The sequence below is a fragment of the Salvia splendens genome, chromosome 6 (genome assembly GCF_004379255.2).
Source record: "Salvia splendens isolate huo1 chromosome 6, SspV2, whole genome shotgun sequence".
NCBI lineage: Eukaryota > Viridiplantae > Streptophyta > Magnoliopsida > Lamiales > Lamiaceae > Salvia > Salvia splendens.
In genome coordinates this window covers 20,173,744-20,191,879 of record NC_056037.1, presented here as the reverse complement: position 1 = coordinate 20,191,879, position 18,136 = coordinate 20,173,744, and the positions used below count along the sequence as shown (strand labels likewise).

The 18,136-nt window shown below is 36.8% G+C and overlaps 2 protein-coding genes across 2 annotated transcripts; both read left to right on the top strand.

Moving 5' to 3' along the window:
• The first annotated feature begins 224 nt into the window (after positions 1–224).
• On the top strand, positions 225–1,488 carry LOC121806753. The gene is made up of 3 exons (XM_042206888.1): positions 225–745; positions 936–1,101; positions 1,203–1,488. Exons 1-3 carry the CDS (start codon positions 709–711, stop codon positions 1,321–1,323), a joined length of 324 nt encoding a protein of 107 aa, XP_042062822.1. The 5' UTR covers positions 225–708; the 3' UTR covers positions 1,324–1,488.
• A 3,166-nt stretch (positions 1,489–4,654) lies between these two features.
• On the top strand, positions 4,655–7,004 carry LOC121807144 (ankyrin repeat-containing protein BDA1-like). Its single transcript, XM_042207342.1, has 2 exons — positions 4,655–5,414; positions 6,219–7,004. Exons 1-2 carry the CDS (start codon positions 4,836–4,838, stop codon positions 6,954–6,956), a joined length of 1,317 nt encoding a protein of 438 aa, XP_042063276.1. The 5' UTR covers positions 4,655–4,835; the 3' UTR covers positions 6,957–7,004.
• The last annotated feature ends 11,132 nt before the right edge of the window (positions 7,005–18,136 follow it).

Here is an 18,136-nt window from a genome sequence, read left to right as displayed (position 1 = left end):
AATTAATCCCATAATGCTTTTAAATTGATTTAGGATAATGGCTTCAACCATGTTAATGGTCCAAAAAAAAAACTCGGGTCCATAATACTTCTTCGTTAAATAAAATCGCCCCAGCCTTCCTTGGTATAAGAGGCCCACATTTTTTTTAAAAAGTCACTAGTGGCCCAACTCTTCTCTTCTTTTTTTCTAATTGCCCAAAAGAAAGTGAACCAGGCCCAAATCCCTTATTCCTCAATTGCATCCCCCCCCACATCTCCTTCACTCTCAAAATCAGCAAATCCCCAATTTGGGAGGGCCAAACCCTAGCTAAATCAGTCGTCTCCCTCGCCGTCTCGCGGTCTTCCACCGCACCGGAGTTCTCGTCCTCCTAGCTCGGGTCGGATTCTCCTCGGAGCTGAGAGGCCTATCCTCATTCAAGCGGCAATAGTGATGTTCTCTTCGCGAGGGAACTGCTGGCGTTGCCTCCTTCTTCTCGCGACGTCATTGTTCGTCGTCACTGGAGTCACATCGTCGGAGGAGGAGAGGAGTGATCGCCTCTCTCTCTCCCTCTACGCATACGCCCCTTGATCTATGTCTCTCGGTTCCAGCCCTTGGTCTCAGCCTCCCTTACTCGTTAACTCACCAGAATTTCAAAGATTTGGTGATGGAGAAGGCAAGGGCTGGGGTGATACCCTTTATATAGGGTGATGTGCAACTGAAAGCAGCAAAATGGCTGATGTACTTGGCTGGAAAAAGGGATTCACAGGTTGTGCAGCTTTGCAGAGCATGTACTCTGAGTCCCTGTTCCTTTCTAACTGATCTTGGCTTATAGTGGAGTACTCGTGGTTTTATTAGAAATGCTGAGCCCTTGCTATGCCCCACACCCTTTGACTGTTTTTGGCTTATTGTGTGGCCTAGTACTGAACTCATTTAAGCATTTTCGTCCCTTGTTACAGGTGCACTCAGGAGATGGCATTTGTGGCTGATTTCCTTGACCATGGCAGTTCTAAATGCAGGTGGTACAAGCTGTCAACTGCGGTCTTGCAGTGTGCAGTTGTGGGAGGGGAATTTGCTGCCTGATCTTGCCCTTCTCAGCCCAGCCCTGCCTCACCTTTCCGAAAGGTGAGGTTCCTCCTTCATTTTCTAATACATGGTAATCGTTGTCTTTTATTTATGCATTCAAAACTCCCACCTAATGTGTGGTTTGGTCTGTTTTTGGCTAGGTGCTGGCAGCCTCGCGCGGCTAGCCGCGGAGAGAGTGCTCCTTTGATGTCTCGCCCATTCGGGCATTTTCTGAAATCTGGACCGAGGCGGCCTATTGATGAAAATCAACATAGTTGCTAGGGCTTCAACCATGTAATAGTGTAGCTCGACTTAAACTTATTTCCCAACTTGTACGAAAGTTCGACAAAAGTGGGTGTGTAATTGTACTTTATTAGCTTTGAAATTCTGGATACTTATATTTATACTCTTTTTCAAGAAATAAAAACACTCCGTTCTTTATTAAAATTCTAGTATTAACTTTTGAAAATTCTCGAGAATTTAGGTCTCGGCTATTACATGGGCAGATAACTCGGCGGTTGATAGAATACTCTGACGCCCAATTAGGATCGGCGGAGGGAATTTCTGATGTCTCTGTGTGCTGATTCTTCCATCAGGCAGAGAGCCAAAATTAAGATTGGAAAACACATGTTTATCTTTGGTGGGGAAAATATTTCAGTAATTAATTGAATGCCTAAAATGATAACAATCTTTGCTATTTATAATACTAGAATACCTACTTAATGAACAAGAAACAAATATATAAAAAGATATGCAAATCCCTAATATATCTAAACTAAATGAAGTGCGGTCAAATTCTCTTAATAAAGTTAAGATAAAAAGAAATATGGGCCATTTATTTTGGGTAACCGGCTCCCACATAATGGGATCAACCCAACAATGTTCTGATATCATACGACCATGTAATTTTTACATGAGAAAAGAGTTTTAAAAAATGAGAAATATACATAGATACAATTGGGAAAATAATTAAGATTCAAGAACTTTTGCTATTATTGAAGAGATGGGAGATCGAATGGAACTCATCCTTATTTTTCAAAATAAATTTCCAAATAATTTTTCAATTATTGTGAATTACGTAATGGGTAAATTTTGACCTTTCAACATATTAGAAAAAATTACCACTACAACAATAATAAAATAGGGAGTGTTAACGACATAAAAAAAATGAAGTGGTAAAGAAATAAATAACAGATATATTTAACAAGTATACTTATAAATTAAATTCATGAATCAAGATTCAGAAAACAAATAAAAACACTGAAAAACAAAGTGAACATTGGCCCTTTTCCTTTTCTTTTCGTTTGTTTTTTATAGAAATCCATGGGTTCCATCCTAAAACCAATTGGTGATAGGAGGAGAGTCCATGAGACTTATATAGTAGATTAAGCTCTTTGTGTACAAAGAAGTGGGATATTTTTTATGTTCATTTTATGTTTCAATTGCCAACACCCTCCCTCTTATGTTCATTTTATGTTTTAATTGCCAACACCCTCCCTCAAACCCTTCAAGGTGAATCTTGGAGGGGTTGGACTTTATCTTGGAGGGGTTGGACTTTTTTATGATCGATTGGACAATCGGCCCAATTTTTTTCCGATCGGTTAGACCACTGGCCCAAATTTTCAGCCCAATTATACTGCTGGGTCAGTCATTTTTTTCGGTTTCAGCCCAGATATACTGCTGGGTCAGTCAATTTTAGCCCACAATCAGTGACCCGTTCTAATACCATGATAGAAATCCATGGGTTCCATCCTAAAACCAATTGGTGATAGGAGGAGAGCCCATGAGGCCGAGGCTACGAGCCGCATATCATAACCCTTGTCCCGTACTTCGTGCAACGTGTGGTCCGAACCTCGCCTATTCTTTTTAGACCACTTGAAATTCCACTTTGTCCATGTCGTGCCCCCGTTCAACCTCAACGCATGTCATGTCCCAAATGGACCTGGACATGTCCACAATGGACCACATCGTGTAGTGTGTCCGAATGTATCTTCAGCTCCCACAACGACTAGTAGCCCCTGCGGTTTTAGTCAAAGACATGATGATGGCAACTTTATATCTGTTAACTCCAGCACCCCCTACAGGTGGACTCGGCATATAAATAGGCATGCATCCCTTGTATTTTCGACACAACACACTCAATTATTCTGCATACACGCGCTCTCCCTCTCTGCGTTGTTCTTCTGTCGAAGCTTTGCCCTCGCTATCATCCAGATCGCCAGAGCTCTATTGTGAGCTATGCTGCTACTTCATAGACAAAGCAGTTTTATCTTTAGACAGCAGTACCGGGGCATATCTCGTCTTGCGAAAAGAGGACTGCTCGACTCGTCTTACCTTTTCGTACATTTTTATAGTTCATTTGTTTAGTTTTATTCCGTGTAGTAAAATTTCAAATGGTGAACCGAATTTGAAATTGAACTCCTTGCACTCTGTTTTCTTTGTTTTTCATGCACTAAATCTGTCATATGGATACGTATAAAATTTCAAATATTTATTCATGAAGAAGTAAAAGTAGTACAAACTTGATTGCATAACAAGTGTTCGATAAAACATAATTCGAAAATTGACAAGAAATTTACTGAGTCTTACAAATCAGCTCCAATTCATCAATCTCGATTTGTATTTTTTGGTGTTTTGGAGTGACGACGATTCCAAATTAGCAAAGTGTGAGATAATTTTTAGTTTTGTAGTCTTTGGTGTTCTGCTATTTCTTTAAAATTGTTTGCATTTTCATATTTTTCAAGAAAAAATTACTACCTCCGTCCACGAAAAATAGATAAGTTTTGCCATTTTGGTCCATTTACAAAAAATATACATAGTTCAAAAAGGAAAGTTTTCAACCAATACTAATCCTACACATCATTCTAAATGTGGACCCCACATTCCACTAACACTCGTTTCACTACCTTTTCCCTCTCTTTGCTTTTACCCTCTCTCTTATTTTACCAATTATACATTAAAACTCTTGTCATTCACAATCTTGTCTATTTTTCGTGGACGGAGGGAGTATGCCAGAATTTAGTCATTAATAAAACATAATACTCCCTCCGTCCTCAAAGAATATACATTTTGGGTTCGACACGAGTTTTAATGCAAAATTGAAAAAGTAAGAGAGAGGTAGAGAGAAAAAGTAATTAAAGTACTGTTAGTGGAGAATGGGTCTCATCTCATTAGACTGAAAATGATTTTTCAAAATTGTAAAGTGTATATTCTTGTGAAACGGACTAAAAAGGAAATAGTGCTTATTCTTGTTAGACGGAGGGAGTAGTAACCTAATCCAGTTAAAATAGACTTAATTGTTGTTGACCATCACTTTTTCATAATCCATCCAAAATGAACTAAATTCAACCCGTTTTCAATTGTGTAAGATGGAATAATTCAAAAGATAATGTTCTTGATCATAATCATAAAATCAGCATATATCTAACACCACCTGCCTTTACTAAGTTACGATTTACTATCACGACAATTATTTATTCCGACTACTATTCACCATCATAACAAATTAACAATCATTAGTCAAATATGGTGACTTCAATATGAGGTAGATCATCTCAACAAAACTTACACAAAAAAAATCATTAGCCAAGCATTTAAGAGAGAGAGAGTGATAAACTGAAATCATCTTTAATTTGTTTTTACTAACAAAATTCCAGATGTTATCTTCAATTGTTATGGATTGGTCCACCACAAAAATAAATTATACTACTATCTAGCTATTAAGCGTCCATAAATGAGCTGGAGCACTTGAGTCCATGTATCACACACACACAAAAAGAGAGAAAAAAAATTAAATGGAGCAGCTGCAAACCAAGCTATTCGAAGCTGCAATGCAAAATTCCATCACTCAACTTCAACAACTACTGATTGATGATCCACTGATCCTCGAGCGAGCTCTAGTTAACCGTTTCAACGAGACACCTTTGCACGTTGCAGCCATGTTCGGTCACGTGGATTTCGTGCGGGAAATCGTAGGGTTGCAACCTCAATTGGTGAACGAGTTGAATTTGCAGCTCTCTTCTCCTCTGCATCTTGCAGCGGCTAAAGGGAATGTTGGGGTCGTGAAGGCTCTTCTATCTGTCGATAACCGGGCCTGTTTGGCCCGCGATAGGAACGAGCTTTTGCCGTTGCATTTGGCAGCGGCTAAAGGCTATGTTGAAGTTATGAAACCGCTGTTTGAAGCTCGGCCGGAGGCGGCTATGGTTAAGGCTTGTGGAGGAGAGAGCATCCTGCATTTGTGTGTCAAAAGTTATCAACTGGAGGCTCTCAAGCTAACAGTGAATAGTGTGGGAAATGTTGGTGACTTCATCAACTGTGGGGATGATGATGGAAACACTGTTTTGCATTTGGCTGCTGCAGAGAAGCAAGTTGAGGTACAACTTATTTTTCAATAACTTTATTTATTACTCCCTTCATGCACAATTAAATTTCTCATTTTTCTTTTTTCGTACAATAAATGTCTCATTTCACTTTTACTATATTTGATAAGTGGACCTTACATTTCACTAACTCATTCCACTCACATTTTATTATAAAACCAATATATAAGAGTAGGTCACACGTTCAACTAACTTTTTTTATCCACTTTACTTTATAAAGTCAAACAATTTATTAAAACTCGTACTGGTCAAATATGTGACATTTAATCATGACGGAGGGAGTACTTCTTCTCGTGTCCACTAATTGTCTCATTTTGTTGTCTCATTTCAGTTTTACTATTTTTTATAAATGAACCACATTGTCTACTAACTCATTGCATTCAAAGTTATCATAAAACTAATAGTACTCCATTCGTCCCAGTTAATAGTCTTCTTTTCTTTATTTTGGTTTGTCTCGTAAAATTAGTTCACTTCCATTTTTGACAAGTTTTACTCTATTATTATGAGGTGGGTTCATTCTCCACTAACTGAACACCAATCACTTTACCAATTTCACATTAAATCTCATGTAGTCCCCAAAATCTTTATTTTCATAAACGGAATAAGTATATAAAGGTAGAATCCACATTCCACTTATTTTTTCCTCTCACTTTTCTTAAAACACGCGCCAGTCAAACATATGAGACAGTTAATGAGGACAAAAGGGAGTATATGCAGTAAAATTGAGATATAAGTTGGTATAAAATCTTGGGGTAAAGAAAAAAAGAAATGATTTTGATTGGGTTTATTTGAAATTAGGTGGTGAAATATCTAGTGAGTATGAGTGCATTACAAGTGGATGTGAAGAATGGCGATGGCTTAACAGCCATGGATATTCTAATCAGAAGCAGAAGAGATCTGAGGGACTCTGAAATTGAACACTTGCTTAAACATGGTGATAAGCCAGCAAAGAAGAAGGCAAAGAAAAACAGTTGGAATGGTTTGATGAAGCAGCATTCTGCTTGGCTTGAGAAAGAGAAACATATATTGATGGTGGTGGCTTCCCTTATCGCGGCCATGGCTTTTCAAGCCGGAGTTAACCCTCCCGATGGTCTTTGGAAAATCCATGACATTCCAAAGAATGCAACAAGCGATATTGATCCAAAGGCGCTCAAACCATCCACACATATCACCCTCGAATATTCTACGAAATTCTACATTTGGAACACAATAGCGTTTATATCGTCTCTAAGCATCATATTGCTTTTGACAAGTGGATTGCCGATAAGGCGTAGGTTTTTTATGTGGATCCTTATGGTGATCACGTGGATCGCCATCTCAGCCATCGCACTGAGCTATTTAGTCACCGTGAAGTATTTGAGAGAGATAGAGGGAAACCATGATCCGTTTGAGTTAGGAGACCCGCAAGGGTACACGCTGCTCGTGTGGACCTTTTTTATGTTCCTCCTTCTCGTTGGTCACACCGTCCGTATTGTAGTGAAGCTCATTAAAAAGCTTAGAAATGGATGGATCAAGTGTACAAGCTCTTTGTGCTAACATATTACTGCTATATATGTATGTTCATGCTTTTAATTTGTTACTTTATCTTTTAGTTGTGTTATCCGCCTTAGTGTTAGAGACAAAGAAATTGGAGATCCAAGTGTAAGTTTATAGAACAGTCTACATAGAAAAAGAAAATACTCCCTTTGTCCCACTTTAGTAGACCTATTGAGTTTTTCGGAGTTTTCAGAAATATAAAGAAATATTTTGGTGGAAAAAGATAGTGGAACGTGGATATCATTTTTATGTGGTATTAATTTTATAATAAAATGTTAGTGGAATGTGTGACTATTACTATTTATGGAAGATTCTAATTCAGACTCCTAATGCTGGACGGACTAAACTAAAGTGGGAAAGGATGGAGTAATATTGATATGCAAATTGAGAGTACCGCGTAATCTTTTGACCTAATCATAATCTTTTGGAGTAATCTTTTGACCTAATCATAATCTTTTGGAAAGTGTTTAGAGTGAGTTATTTAAGTTCCACGCCCTTCTTTTCTTTGAATTTCAATTTAATCAAGTAATAAAGTGCACTGAAATCCATTTTTTTATTTGCACCAAACAAGTAGTTGGCTTATCCGAATCTTATCAGAATCAAAGTAACTAAAAGGGAGGTTTTTTTTGCCTCAGCAAATTGGGTATTTTGGTAGTCGTTTGCTCAAATCCTTAGTCACTTTCTTTAATGCCTCGACACGAGTTTCAATTTGTGGCACTGTCATCTCCAAATTCACCGCACCGATTGTCAAAGACAAGAAGCGAATGGAGATCAAAGTGTAACTTTATGTAACAATATGTAAAGGAATAGGAAAACTCCTTTGTTTGAAGGCCTTCGCTATTCAAGTTGATTCTAGTCTTTTAACCACCAAGGACTATTTATATATTATATACATGTAATAATAATAAAGTAAATACAATGGTAATTAAGTCTGCTTAATTCCCACTAACTCCACTACTCCAAATGATAATTATTCTAATAACTCCCACTACGTCCACTACTCCAAATGACAATAATTGCAGCTAATAACTTCCACTGCTCTCACTCCTCATAGGGGCTGTGAAGTTGCGTTTTGTTCTCAAAAGCTTGGCTCCTCATATTATAACTTGGTTCGCTTCTATAATACCAAGATTAGATGGTATCTTATTATTAACTATCTCACTTTTAGTTTTGTGATTAATTTATTTTAGACAAATTCCATTGCGGCTTATCTCATATTGTATCTTACTACTCTCTCTATCTCTCATTATATGTCTCAGTTTTTCAATTTGGTTCGTCTCGTGATATTGTAACTTGGTCTGCTTCTATAATACCAAAGATTAGACTGTATCTTATTATTAACTATCTCACTTTTAATTATATGACTAATTTAATTCTAGACCAATTCTGTAGTGGCTTATCCAATATTGTATCTTACTACTCTCTCTGTCCCTCATTATATGTCTCAGTTTTCCAATTTGGTTCGTCTCGTGATATAGTAACTTGGTCCGCTTCTATAATACCCCCTCATTATATGTCTCAGTTTTCCAATTTGGTTCGTCTCGTGATATAGTAACTTGGTTCGCTTTGTATCCTATTATTAACTATCTCACTTTCAGCTTTATGACTAATTTAATTCTAGACAAATTCCATAGTGGCTTATCCCATATTGTATCTTACTACTCTCTGTCGCTCATTATATGTCTCAATTTTTCAATTTGGTTCATCTCGTGAGATTGTAACATGGTCCACTTCTATAATACCAAGATTGAATTCTATCTTATTATTAACCATTTCACTTTCAAAAAATTTCTGTAGTGGCTTATCCCATATTGTATCTTACTACTCCCCGTGTCCCATACTATGTGTCTCAGTTTTTCAAACTGGTTCATCTCGTGATATTGTAACTTGGTCCGCTCTTTTAATACCAAGATTATATTGTATTTTATTATTAACTACTCCCTATGTCCCACTTTAGGAGTCTCGGTTATTTTTCTACACTTGTTTTATAAAAATGATAATAAATAGTTAAAGTAGAGAAATTGTAAAGTAAGATAGAAAATAATGTTGAGAAGACTATTAATATTATTCTTTATCTTACTTTACCATTTTTCCACTTTAACTATTTATTACTCCCTCCGTCCCAGATAGTTTGTCCCACTTCCTTTTTCGCACTAGTTTTGCAAAATTAATACTCCCTCCGTCCGCATTAGGAGTCTCATTTATGAGCGACACTGGTTTTGAGAAATATTAAGAAAAGTGGGTGGAAAAAAGTTGGTGGAATAGGGGTCCCACTAGTATATATTAATTTTAAAAGAAATGTGATTGGAATGAGTTAGTGGAAGGTGAGACCATATTACCATTTATAGTAAAAGTGAACCGGACTCCTATTCGCGGATGGACTAAAATGAAAAAACGGGACTCCTATTCGCAGACAGAGGGAGTAATAAATAGTTAAAGTGGAGAGCTTGCAAAGTAAAATATAGAATAATGTAGATAATAGTCTTGCCTACATTATTGTTTCTCTTATTTTACTTTCTCTCAACTTTACATATTTATTATTATTTTTGCAAAATGAATGCGAAAAAAGAGGGGAGACAAACTATCTGGGATGGAGGGAGTATCATTTTTATAAAATGAGTGCAAAAAAGTGAAGACTCCTAAAGAGGGACGGAGGGAGTATTTCACTTTCAACTTTATGACTAGTTTAATTCTAGACAAATTCCATTGTGGCTTATCTCACATGGTACCTTACTACTCCCTCGGTTTCTCATTATGTGTCCAGTTTTCCAATTTGGTTCGTCCTTTATTAATTGTTCTACTTTATCTTTACTATATTTGGCAGTGAACCCCATATTCCACTGTCTTTTTACATTCACATTTTATAACAATATTAATTTATAAAAGTGGGACTCACATTCTACTAACTTTTCCAACTAACTTTTTATTGTATTTCTTAAAATCCGTGTCAGATCATAGTGGGATACATATTAAGGCTAGGACGGAGAAAGTATTATCTTGTCTAAAATATTACCATTACATAATGGATAGTAACGGTTGCCTCCATACTTTCACACCGATATCATCCTCCAAACTTTTGTCCTCTTACACGATATGTGAAGATATAGCGAGTTATCAAATATTCTTTGAAGAATCAAACTGTAAAAGTCTGGATCCTTAAATTTCATGTCATAGGATTTAATGTCCTTTACGTTAATTAAATGCATTTTTCATGTTGAAAGCACGAATTGAATTAATCCTCATACTAAATAGATTCTCAATTACAAATTTGTTTACTTTGTTATCATACGCTGCAAAACCCAACAGTACTGCATTGCATGTTTTCTTGTTATAGATATAGCTGCTTTGCAAACTAGCATCATCAAAAACATCCATTAATTTCGAACCTGCAATTTTTTTTAGAAGGAAGTTGTGATCGAACATGCATGTTTGTTAATTGGGCTAATCCAGATGCCCAATAACATGTCAATTGGGGCTACGACCAAACCTCTAGCTTATGGGCCATTTGGACGTGTAATATTCAAACAATAACAATAATACAAAAGGGAGCGATAGGAATAAAGTGAAGTAGTAAATACACTGGGATACAAAACGAACATTGGCTATTTTTCTTATTCCCTCCGTTCCCTTATAGTTGGGCGAAACTTTTCGGCACAGAGTTTAATAAAGGGATGTTGAATGTGTTAAATAAATAGACCAAAAAGTAAGAGAAAGAAAAAAGTAGAGAGAATAAAGTAAAAAGTGAATAAAGTAAAAGAGAGAAAAATGTTACTATATATGAAAATTACTCAACTATGAGGGAATTTACCGAAATTGAAAAATGACTCAACTATAAGAGAACGGAGGGAGTACTATGGAAGCATCGACGATAGAAGATATGAGTCCACATACCCAAAAAAATACTTCCTCCGTCCCTCACTAAGTGGGGCATTATTTTTCAGCATGAATATTAAGAAAAATGGAGTTTTGTTAGTTAAATGGAAAGAATAAGTGAAGTGTAGAAAATAAAGTAAAATAGTTAAAAAATAATAGAGAGGAAAACATAAGAAAGAGTGCTATAAAGGGAAATGATTCACGTTGCTTGGACTTCCCTAAAAGGAATATGAATCACTTAGTAAGGGACAAAGTAGTATAAATTAACAGACCTGATCAAATTAATAAGAGACATTACTCATCCTGTTCTAGAATTGCTTCTATGTTTAGTATTCAATTATTAATACTCCTCTACTGACCTTCATCCTATATTTCAGATTTTGAACATTGTCAAACATTAAAATACATAATAAGGGGAAAAAATAGAACAATATCTTAAAAATTTATTATAAAATGAAGGGATAGCTCTAACATTACAAATTCTTCAGCCACTTCTGATCTGATGCACTTTTTATTAGCACTAAATAAACCTGCAAGTATACAGAGTATGTATAGCATAGCTAAAGGCCAGTATCGAATATCGAACACAGGAAAAACGATCACAGATTGTCTACCTTCTACTAAGTTGCTTCTACTATTTGGAGAAAACAAAGGTTTTTTGAAGTAAAAATTGTAAAAACACGAAAGCAAATAACAATTGTAGATAAAAACACAGACATAAATCAATGAGATAAGGGAATTCCAAGGATGTGCTTTCACAATTATGGTTATACAAGTTCCAATTACAACACCCTAGCACGGTTCATACTTCACTAGAACGAGTCACATAAATATTGTCCATGCGGCATAAGGTAGATTACAAACACTAGGGGTGTCAATCCTAGATTAGTATCTCCTAAAAGCTCCTAAGACTCATAATGTTCTCGCTCTCCATTAACAGTGTTGTTTTAAGGGCCTATTCTAACTCGCAAACCTCCTCTCACGATTATGTTACAAGTCAATGGATCATCACACAATGTGTCACTCAAACGTGAAACAATTATCCAGCACTTAGAATAGAAGCAAAGTAATGAATAAAACGGATATTAAATAAATAGGAACTGTATGAACCAATAAGAGTTAATAACTCATCCCTAGAATTCTATTAGTTTAGTTACTCACGATGAAATAAGCTAAACACATAGTTTGTAGGGAAAACAAAGAAAACATGAGAACTAAAATAATAAAACCCAAAGATTGAATCTTGAAGCTTCGATCTTCTCTTGAATCACACTTCAAACGCCTTGGATCTTGATAAACAATAGAAGGAACTCTCAAATATTATGCTCTGAAATTATGTAGCAAAAGGTTCCTTTGATGAAGCTTGAGGGTGTATTTGTAGCCCCAAAGTCAAATTCCACATTATGGTAAATCTTCAACATAGTATGGTAAGTCTTGGAGAGGAAAAAGGGCAATTTCAGTGCACTGCGTTTATCCAGCGGGCCGCTGCATATGGTTCAGCGGTCGCTGGCAACTAATCCTGTAGCTTCTGTCTCTCGATCAACGGTCGCTGCAAATTATTCCATAGCTACTGGATCTCTCAGAGCAGTCGCTGCGCACTTCCCAGCGGTTTCCAAACGTTTTCTTCTTTTCAGCTCTAATTTTCCGAAGCAGACCGCTGCAGGTACAACGGTCGCTGGCTGAGTGGCAGCGGACCGCTGGCTGGCTTGAATACTCTAGATTTCCATTTTCGACCTTTTGCTATCTTTTTAGGCTCTGATTTGCACATTTCTCACCAAAATAGATAAAAATGCAAATAATGGACATGTAACCTTTTAACACACAAAACGGACCAAATAATGGCCTTAAAACAGTGCAAAATCTAAGCGTATCAACTTCTCATCTTACTAACTAGACTATATGGAAAACATGCACATCATACCAGCATAAGAAAATTGTCAAGTTCAGTTACAAAATACAAAACCAACACAAAAAAACATAGGATGAGAATTCTTTTAAGATGCAAAAAGATAAAAGACAACAAAACATAAACACCAACTCTGATTACCCATCTAAATAGAACAAATAATTTTCTTTCTTCCGCTGAACTTCATCAACATCTCACATCCTTCAATTTCTAAATCCAAGCATCGCTTCACTGAGCCTTCAACACCCCATTCATGATTTTTCTCATTAGAAACAGTGGGCAGATCATGTGTAACAAAGACTTTCTGAGAACACTATATTAATAATGTAAGTTAGTTATAAAACAGTAAGAACAATTACAAAATAATCAAAATAGCTAAAATGTAAACACAATTTAGAAATACCTCAGCAACATCAACTCCAAACTTTAATTCAGATTCTTCAACACACAATTCATTGATATTCTCATTAGCAACAGAGGACAAATCAGGTGTAACATTTGCTTTATGAGAAACCTATAAGTAAAATGAAATCAAATAAAAAACAATAAGAACTTTTTCAATATAAAAAATATAGCTAATGAATAATAAGAAAATAGAAATACCTTAGCAAGATGAGCTCCAAAAAGTATATTAGATAACCTCAAATCAGATTTAAAGATATGTTCACCAAAGTTTTTAGGAGTATACTTGTCAACTACTTTGGGGAGATTGCATAATTTGTTAACAGTAAAAGGGTAACTTTTGCAATACTCAATATGATTTTTCAGCTGAAGTTTAAACAATACATTCTGACCCACAAGACTGTCTTCAACAAGTGTAGGAATGGAATTCATAGGAGAAACCAGATGAAATTGAAATGAAATTAGAACTCACCATGATTTAAAAAAAATAAATTTCAATGTTTAAAAATACAAACCTGACCACCATTTCCTAAAAAATTAGTCACATTTCTCCCTAACAATTGGCTGCCTTCCCTATCCCACAATAACAAAGATGCATTGCTGGTATGATCAACAACATTCACTACAAACCTAAACTTGAACAAGATAAAATTATCTATCAATATATAAAGTGAGATTTTTTGGGAACTTTTTAAAATACCAGTTTGCCCTTTTTGGCAAGGAACTGTGCATTATAACTATTGTATTTTTATGTTTTTTTTACCAATTTTGTGTTAATATTATAAATCATGTTAGATATAGCTTGATTGTAGTATTTTTGGCTAGCAAGCCTATATTTGCTATCTTGAAAGCCTACATTTTATTTATAATAATTACTACTCCCTCTGTCCCATTAAATATGAAACGTTTGCTTTTTCACAGATGTTTTGAAAAATGATAATAAATAGCTAAAGTGAAGAAAAAATAAAGTAAAAAGAGAATAATGTAAAGGGGACTCTCACCTACATTATTTTCTCTCTTACTTTATTTTTTCACCACTTTAGTTATTTATAATAATTTTTCCAAAACAAGTGCGAAAAAGCAAATGATTCATATTTAATGGGACAACGTATTTACTATTACATTATGTATTTATTTCATTCTTTCAAGTCATTTCATGCTCCTTTAGACCTCTTTGCAATTCATACCTGAAAAATGAAATACATCATTGGTTAAAATCCAAGCAAACTTTCAGGAGTTATTATAGTTTGTTACTAATACCCCATTTAAAATAAAATGTATTTCATTTGCTTGATAACTTAATTAGTATCAACTTCCCTAACTATTATTGAAATCTATAGATGAATATAACTCAAATCAGACTTTATTGAGATAACAATACAATTCAAGTATTATTTGATGGAATTGAATATGTATTTGGTAGTTCTCTACTTACCTGATTTTAAACCAAGTAGAACTTCAATTCAAATCAACAAGTTGTGTTTGGTGGAATTCAATGTGTATATGTTAGTTCTCCACTAACTATGTCTTAAACCAAATAGAAATTCAATTGAAATCATATAGTTTGAAAGCTTCTTACCTTTTCAGATTATAATGGTTTGTTATTATGCTTGTGCATGAACTAGAAACTGTTGGAATCGTGTTTGGTCAAACGACTTTGACTAATAATAAATGTTATAAGACATTTAATTTTATGAAATTAAATGCAATAGCCATGATCTACGTTCCGAGTGGATGACCGTAGTATATTCATTTTCTCAAATCCGATTCCCGGTGAGTGAGAAATAATATATTAAAGTTGGTCACAATAAAGCTAAAAATGAGCTATGGGAAAAACCAAGGGATTAATTAACTAAGTATTAATTATCCCACATCGGGGATGATAAACTTATTTGATGAAATATTTAATAAGATGAATTATTATGTGTGATAATTATCGTGGAACAAGACGGGTGACAGAGCCCACAAGCGCGCCGCCGCCCGCCCGCGAGCCGCGAGTCGCGCACCGTGTGCCTTGTGCCTTGTGCCTTGTGCCTTGGCAATTGGTCTTTGGAGCGGGTCGTTGAGCGTGGTTCAAGCCCCGCTTATTCTTTTTAGACCACCCCAAACTCCACGCTATCCCCGACGGGTCCTGGTCCCTTTCATGGGACAAACTCGGCATCAATGGCACCAAGGATGATGCCACCCGCCGAGAAGCCATCAAAGTTCACGGGAACGGATTTCAAGAGATGGCAATAAAAAATATTGTTCTACCTAACAACGTTGGGTGTCGTGAACTTCCTCAAGGAGAACGAGCCAACCCCGCCAAGTGATGACGAGGCACGTGTCGAGATATACGTCGAGTATGACGCTTGGCGCAAAGGAGACTATCTTTGTAAAAATTTTATTTTAAGTGCTTTACATGATAGTCTCTACAACGTGTATTGTACTATTCCCACATCAAAACAAGTATGGGAAATGCTAGATAAGAAGTATCGTAGTGATGATGCGGGCACTAAGAAATTTGTAAAAGCCAAGTACTTGGACTACAAAATGGTCGATTCCCGACCAATCATGGACCAAGTGCAAGAGTTCCAGCTGATCGTCCACGACCTCGCCGCCGAGGGAATGGCCCTGTCTGAAGCTTTCACGGCGGGCACAATCATTGTAAAACTTCCACCCGGCTGGAAGGACTTCAAGAGCTACCTTAAGCACAAGCGAAAGGAGATGAATCTTGAAGACTTGATCGTGAAGCTGCGCACTGAGTCAGGCGTGCGCAAACGCGATGATTTGGCTAAGGGTCATGGTCCACCTGTTGCAAAGGCCAATCTGTTGGAGCGGGGCGGTCCCTCCAACAAACGCTCCCGTCCAACTGCAAAGGACAAGGGCAAGAGGAAGCAGCCTGCGAGGGAGGTTGAAGGCAACTGCTACAACTGTGGCAAACCTGGCCACTTTTCCAAAGACTGTCGCAAGCCGAAGAAGAAGCCGACTGGCTACGTTGTTGAAAAAGAGTTCAAGGAATGGGATGAAAATGACCTTGTTGTTGTGGTCACGGAAGAAGTCAACCTTGTTGATAACAAATGTGGTTGGTACATCGACACTGGAGCTACTGCCCACATCTGTGCCAATAAGAGCAAGTTCGCCTCCTACACCGCTGTTGAAGAGAGGAAAACCAATATGGGGAATCAAGCCTCGTCTCAACATTGGGGACGTGATTCTCATGATGACGTCCGGCGTCACCATCACCTTGAAGGATGTGCTGCACGTCCCGAACATCCTCAAGAACCTAGTGTCATGATCAATACTAGTGAATAAGGGGTTTAAACTTGTATTCGAATCTGATAGGTTATCTTTGTACAAGTTTGGAAAGTCACTCGGAAAAGGCTTTGTAACCGATGGACTTTTCAAACTTAGTGTAGCTACACGCCATGTCCCTAAGCCGTTGGCTAATAATAAGAATGCATCTACTTCTTCTTACTTTACTGAGTGTTCTAACTTGTGGCACAATAGATTGGGACATGCAAATCCAAATGCCATTAAAAGATTAGTAAGTTTAGATTTACTAAAGGCAAATGAAGTAGAAACTCAAAACAAATGTGAAACTTGTCTTGAGGCGAAAATGACTAAGTTACCGTTTTATTCGGCTGAACAGAACACGAAACCCCTTGAATTAATTCACACGGACGTATGTGACTTAAAATTGGTGCAAATGAGAGGTGGTAAAAAATACTTTATCACATTCATAGATGATTGCACAAGATATTATTATGTCTATCTTTTAAGAAGTAAAGACGAAGCAATAGAAGCGTTCAAAAATTATAAGAACGAAGTCGAGAATCAATTTGGATATAAAATCAAAATGATTCGAAGTGATTGAGAAGGTAAATACGTAACCCCGTTTGAGGACTTATGCAACGCAAGTGGTATAATTCATCAAACGACTGCACCATATTGACCACAATCTAATGGTGTTGCAGAACGCAAGAATCAAACTCTCAAAGAGATGATGAATGCGTTACTGATCAGTTCGGGGATGCCCTAGAACATGTGGGGGGAAGCTGTTTTGACAGCCAACTACATCCTAAACAAAATCCCACGCAAAGGTAAGGACGTTACTCCTTATGAGTTGTGGAAGGGAAGGAAGTCATCCTACAAATACCTCAAAGTGTGGGGGTGTTTGGCAAAGGTAATGGTTCCTCCGCCCAAAGAAGTTACATTCGGTCCTAAAACGGTTGACTGCATCTTCATTGGGTATGCACTTAATAGTAGTACATATCGATTTGTTGTTCACAAGTCTGAAATATCGACTGTGACAGTGGGAACAACAATCGAGTCAAGAAATGTTGTATTTATTGAAAATATATTTCCTCGCAAAGACAAGGAAAATATTGCACCCAATTCTAAGATGAGAATTGAGGACGAAACCACTAGTTCTAAATCAGTGGATGAAGAGCCAGAATCCCGTAAACGAACAAGGCCTGATCCAAACTATGCGGTACCAAGACGTGGTAGCAGGGTCAGAACACCAAAGACATTTGGTCCTGACTATATTGCATTTATGTTGGATGAAAAACCAACATCGATAAAAGTAGTCTTTGTTTGCCCAGACGAGTTGCATTGGAAAGAAGCTGTTTAAAGTGAAATTGATTCAATTTTGCTAAATCACACGTGGGTGTTGGTTGATCTACCTGAATGTGCTAAACCTTTAGTATGCAAATGGGTTCTTAAAAGAAAATTTAAGGCCGATGGAATAGTGGACAAGTATAAAGCTCGACTAGTAGTCAAAGGCTTTAAACAAAAGGAAGGGTACAATTTCTTTGATACCTACTCACCTGTAACGAGGATTACATCAATTCGAGTGCTTCCCGCGATTGCTGTTGTACACAATCTTGAGATTCATCAAATGAATGTTAAGACTGCCTTTCTAAACGGTGACCTTGAAAATGAAATCTATATGGAACAACCTGAAGGTTTTGTAGTACCTGGACAAGAGAAAAAGGTATGAAAACTGGTTAAATCC

Excerpts from the sequence above, each read along its gene's own strand:
- LOC121807144 (XM_042207342.1), top strand. The coding sequence starts at position 4,836 with ATGGAGCAGCTGCAAACCAAGCTATTCGAAGCTGCAATGCAAAATTCC. Across the intron at positions 5,415-6,218 it reads CTGCAGAGAAGCAAGTTGAG|GTGGTGAAATATCTAGTGAG; the intron begins GTACAACTTATT and ends ATTTGAAATTAG.
- LOC121806753 (XM_042206888.1), top strand. The coding sequence starts at position 709 with ATGGCTGATGTACTTGGCTGGAAAAAGGGATTCACAG. Across the intron at positions 746-935 it reads CTGGAAAAAGGGATTCACAG|GTGCACTCAGGAGATGGCAT; the intron begins GTTGTGCAGCTT and ends CCCTTGTTACAG. Across the intron at positions 1,102-1,202 it reads CTGCCTCACCTTTCCGAAAG|GTGCTGGCAGCCTCGCGCGG; the intron begins GTGAGGTTCCTC and ends GTTTTTGGCTAG.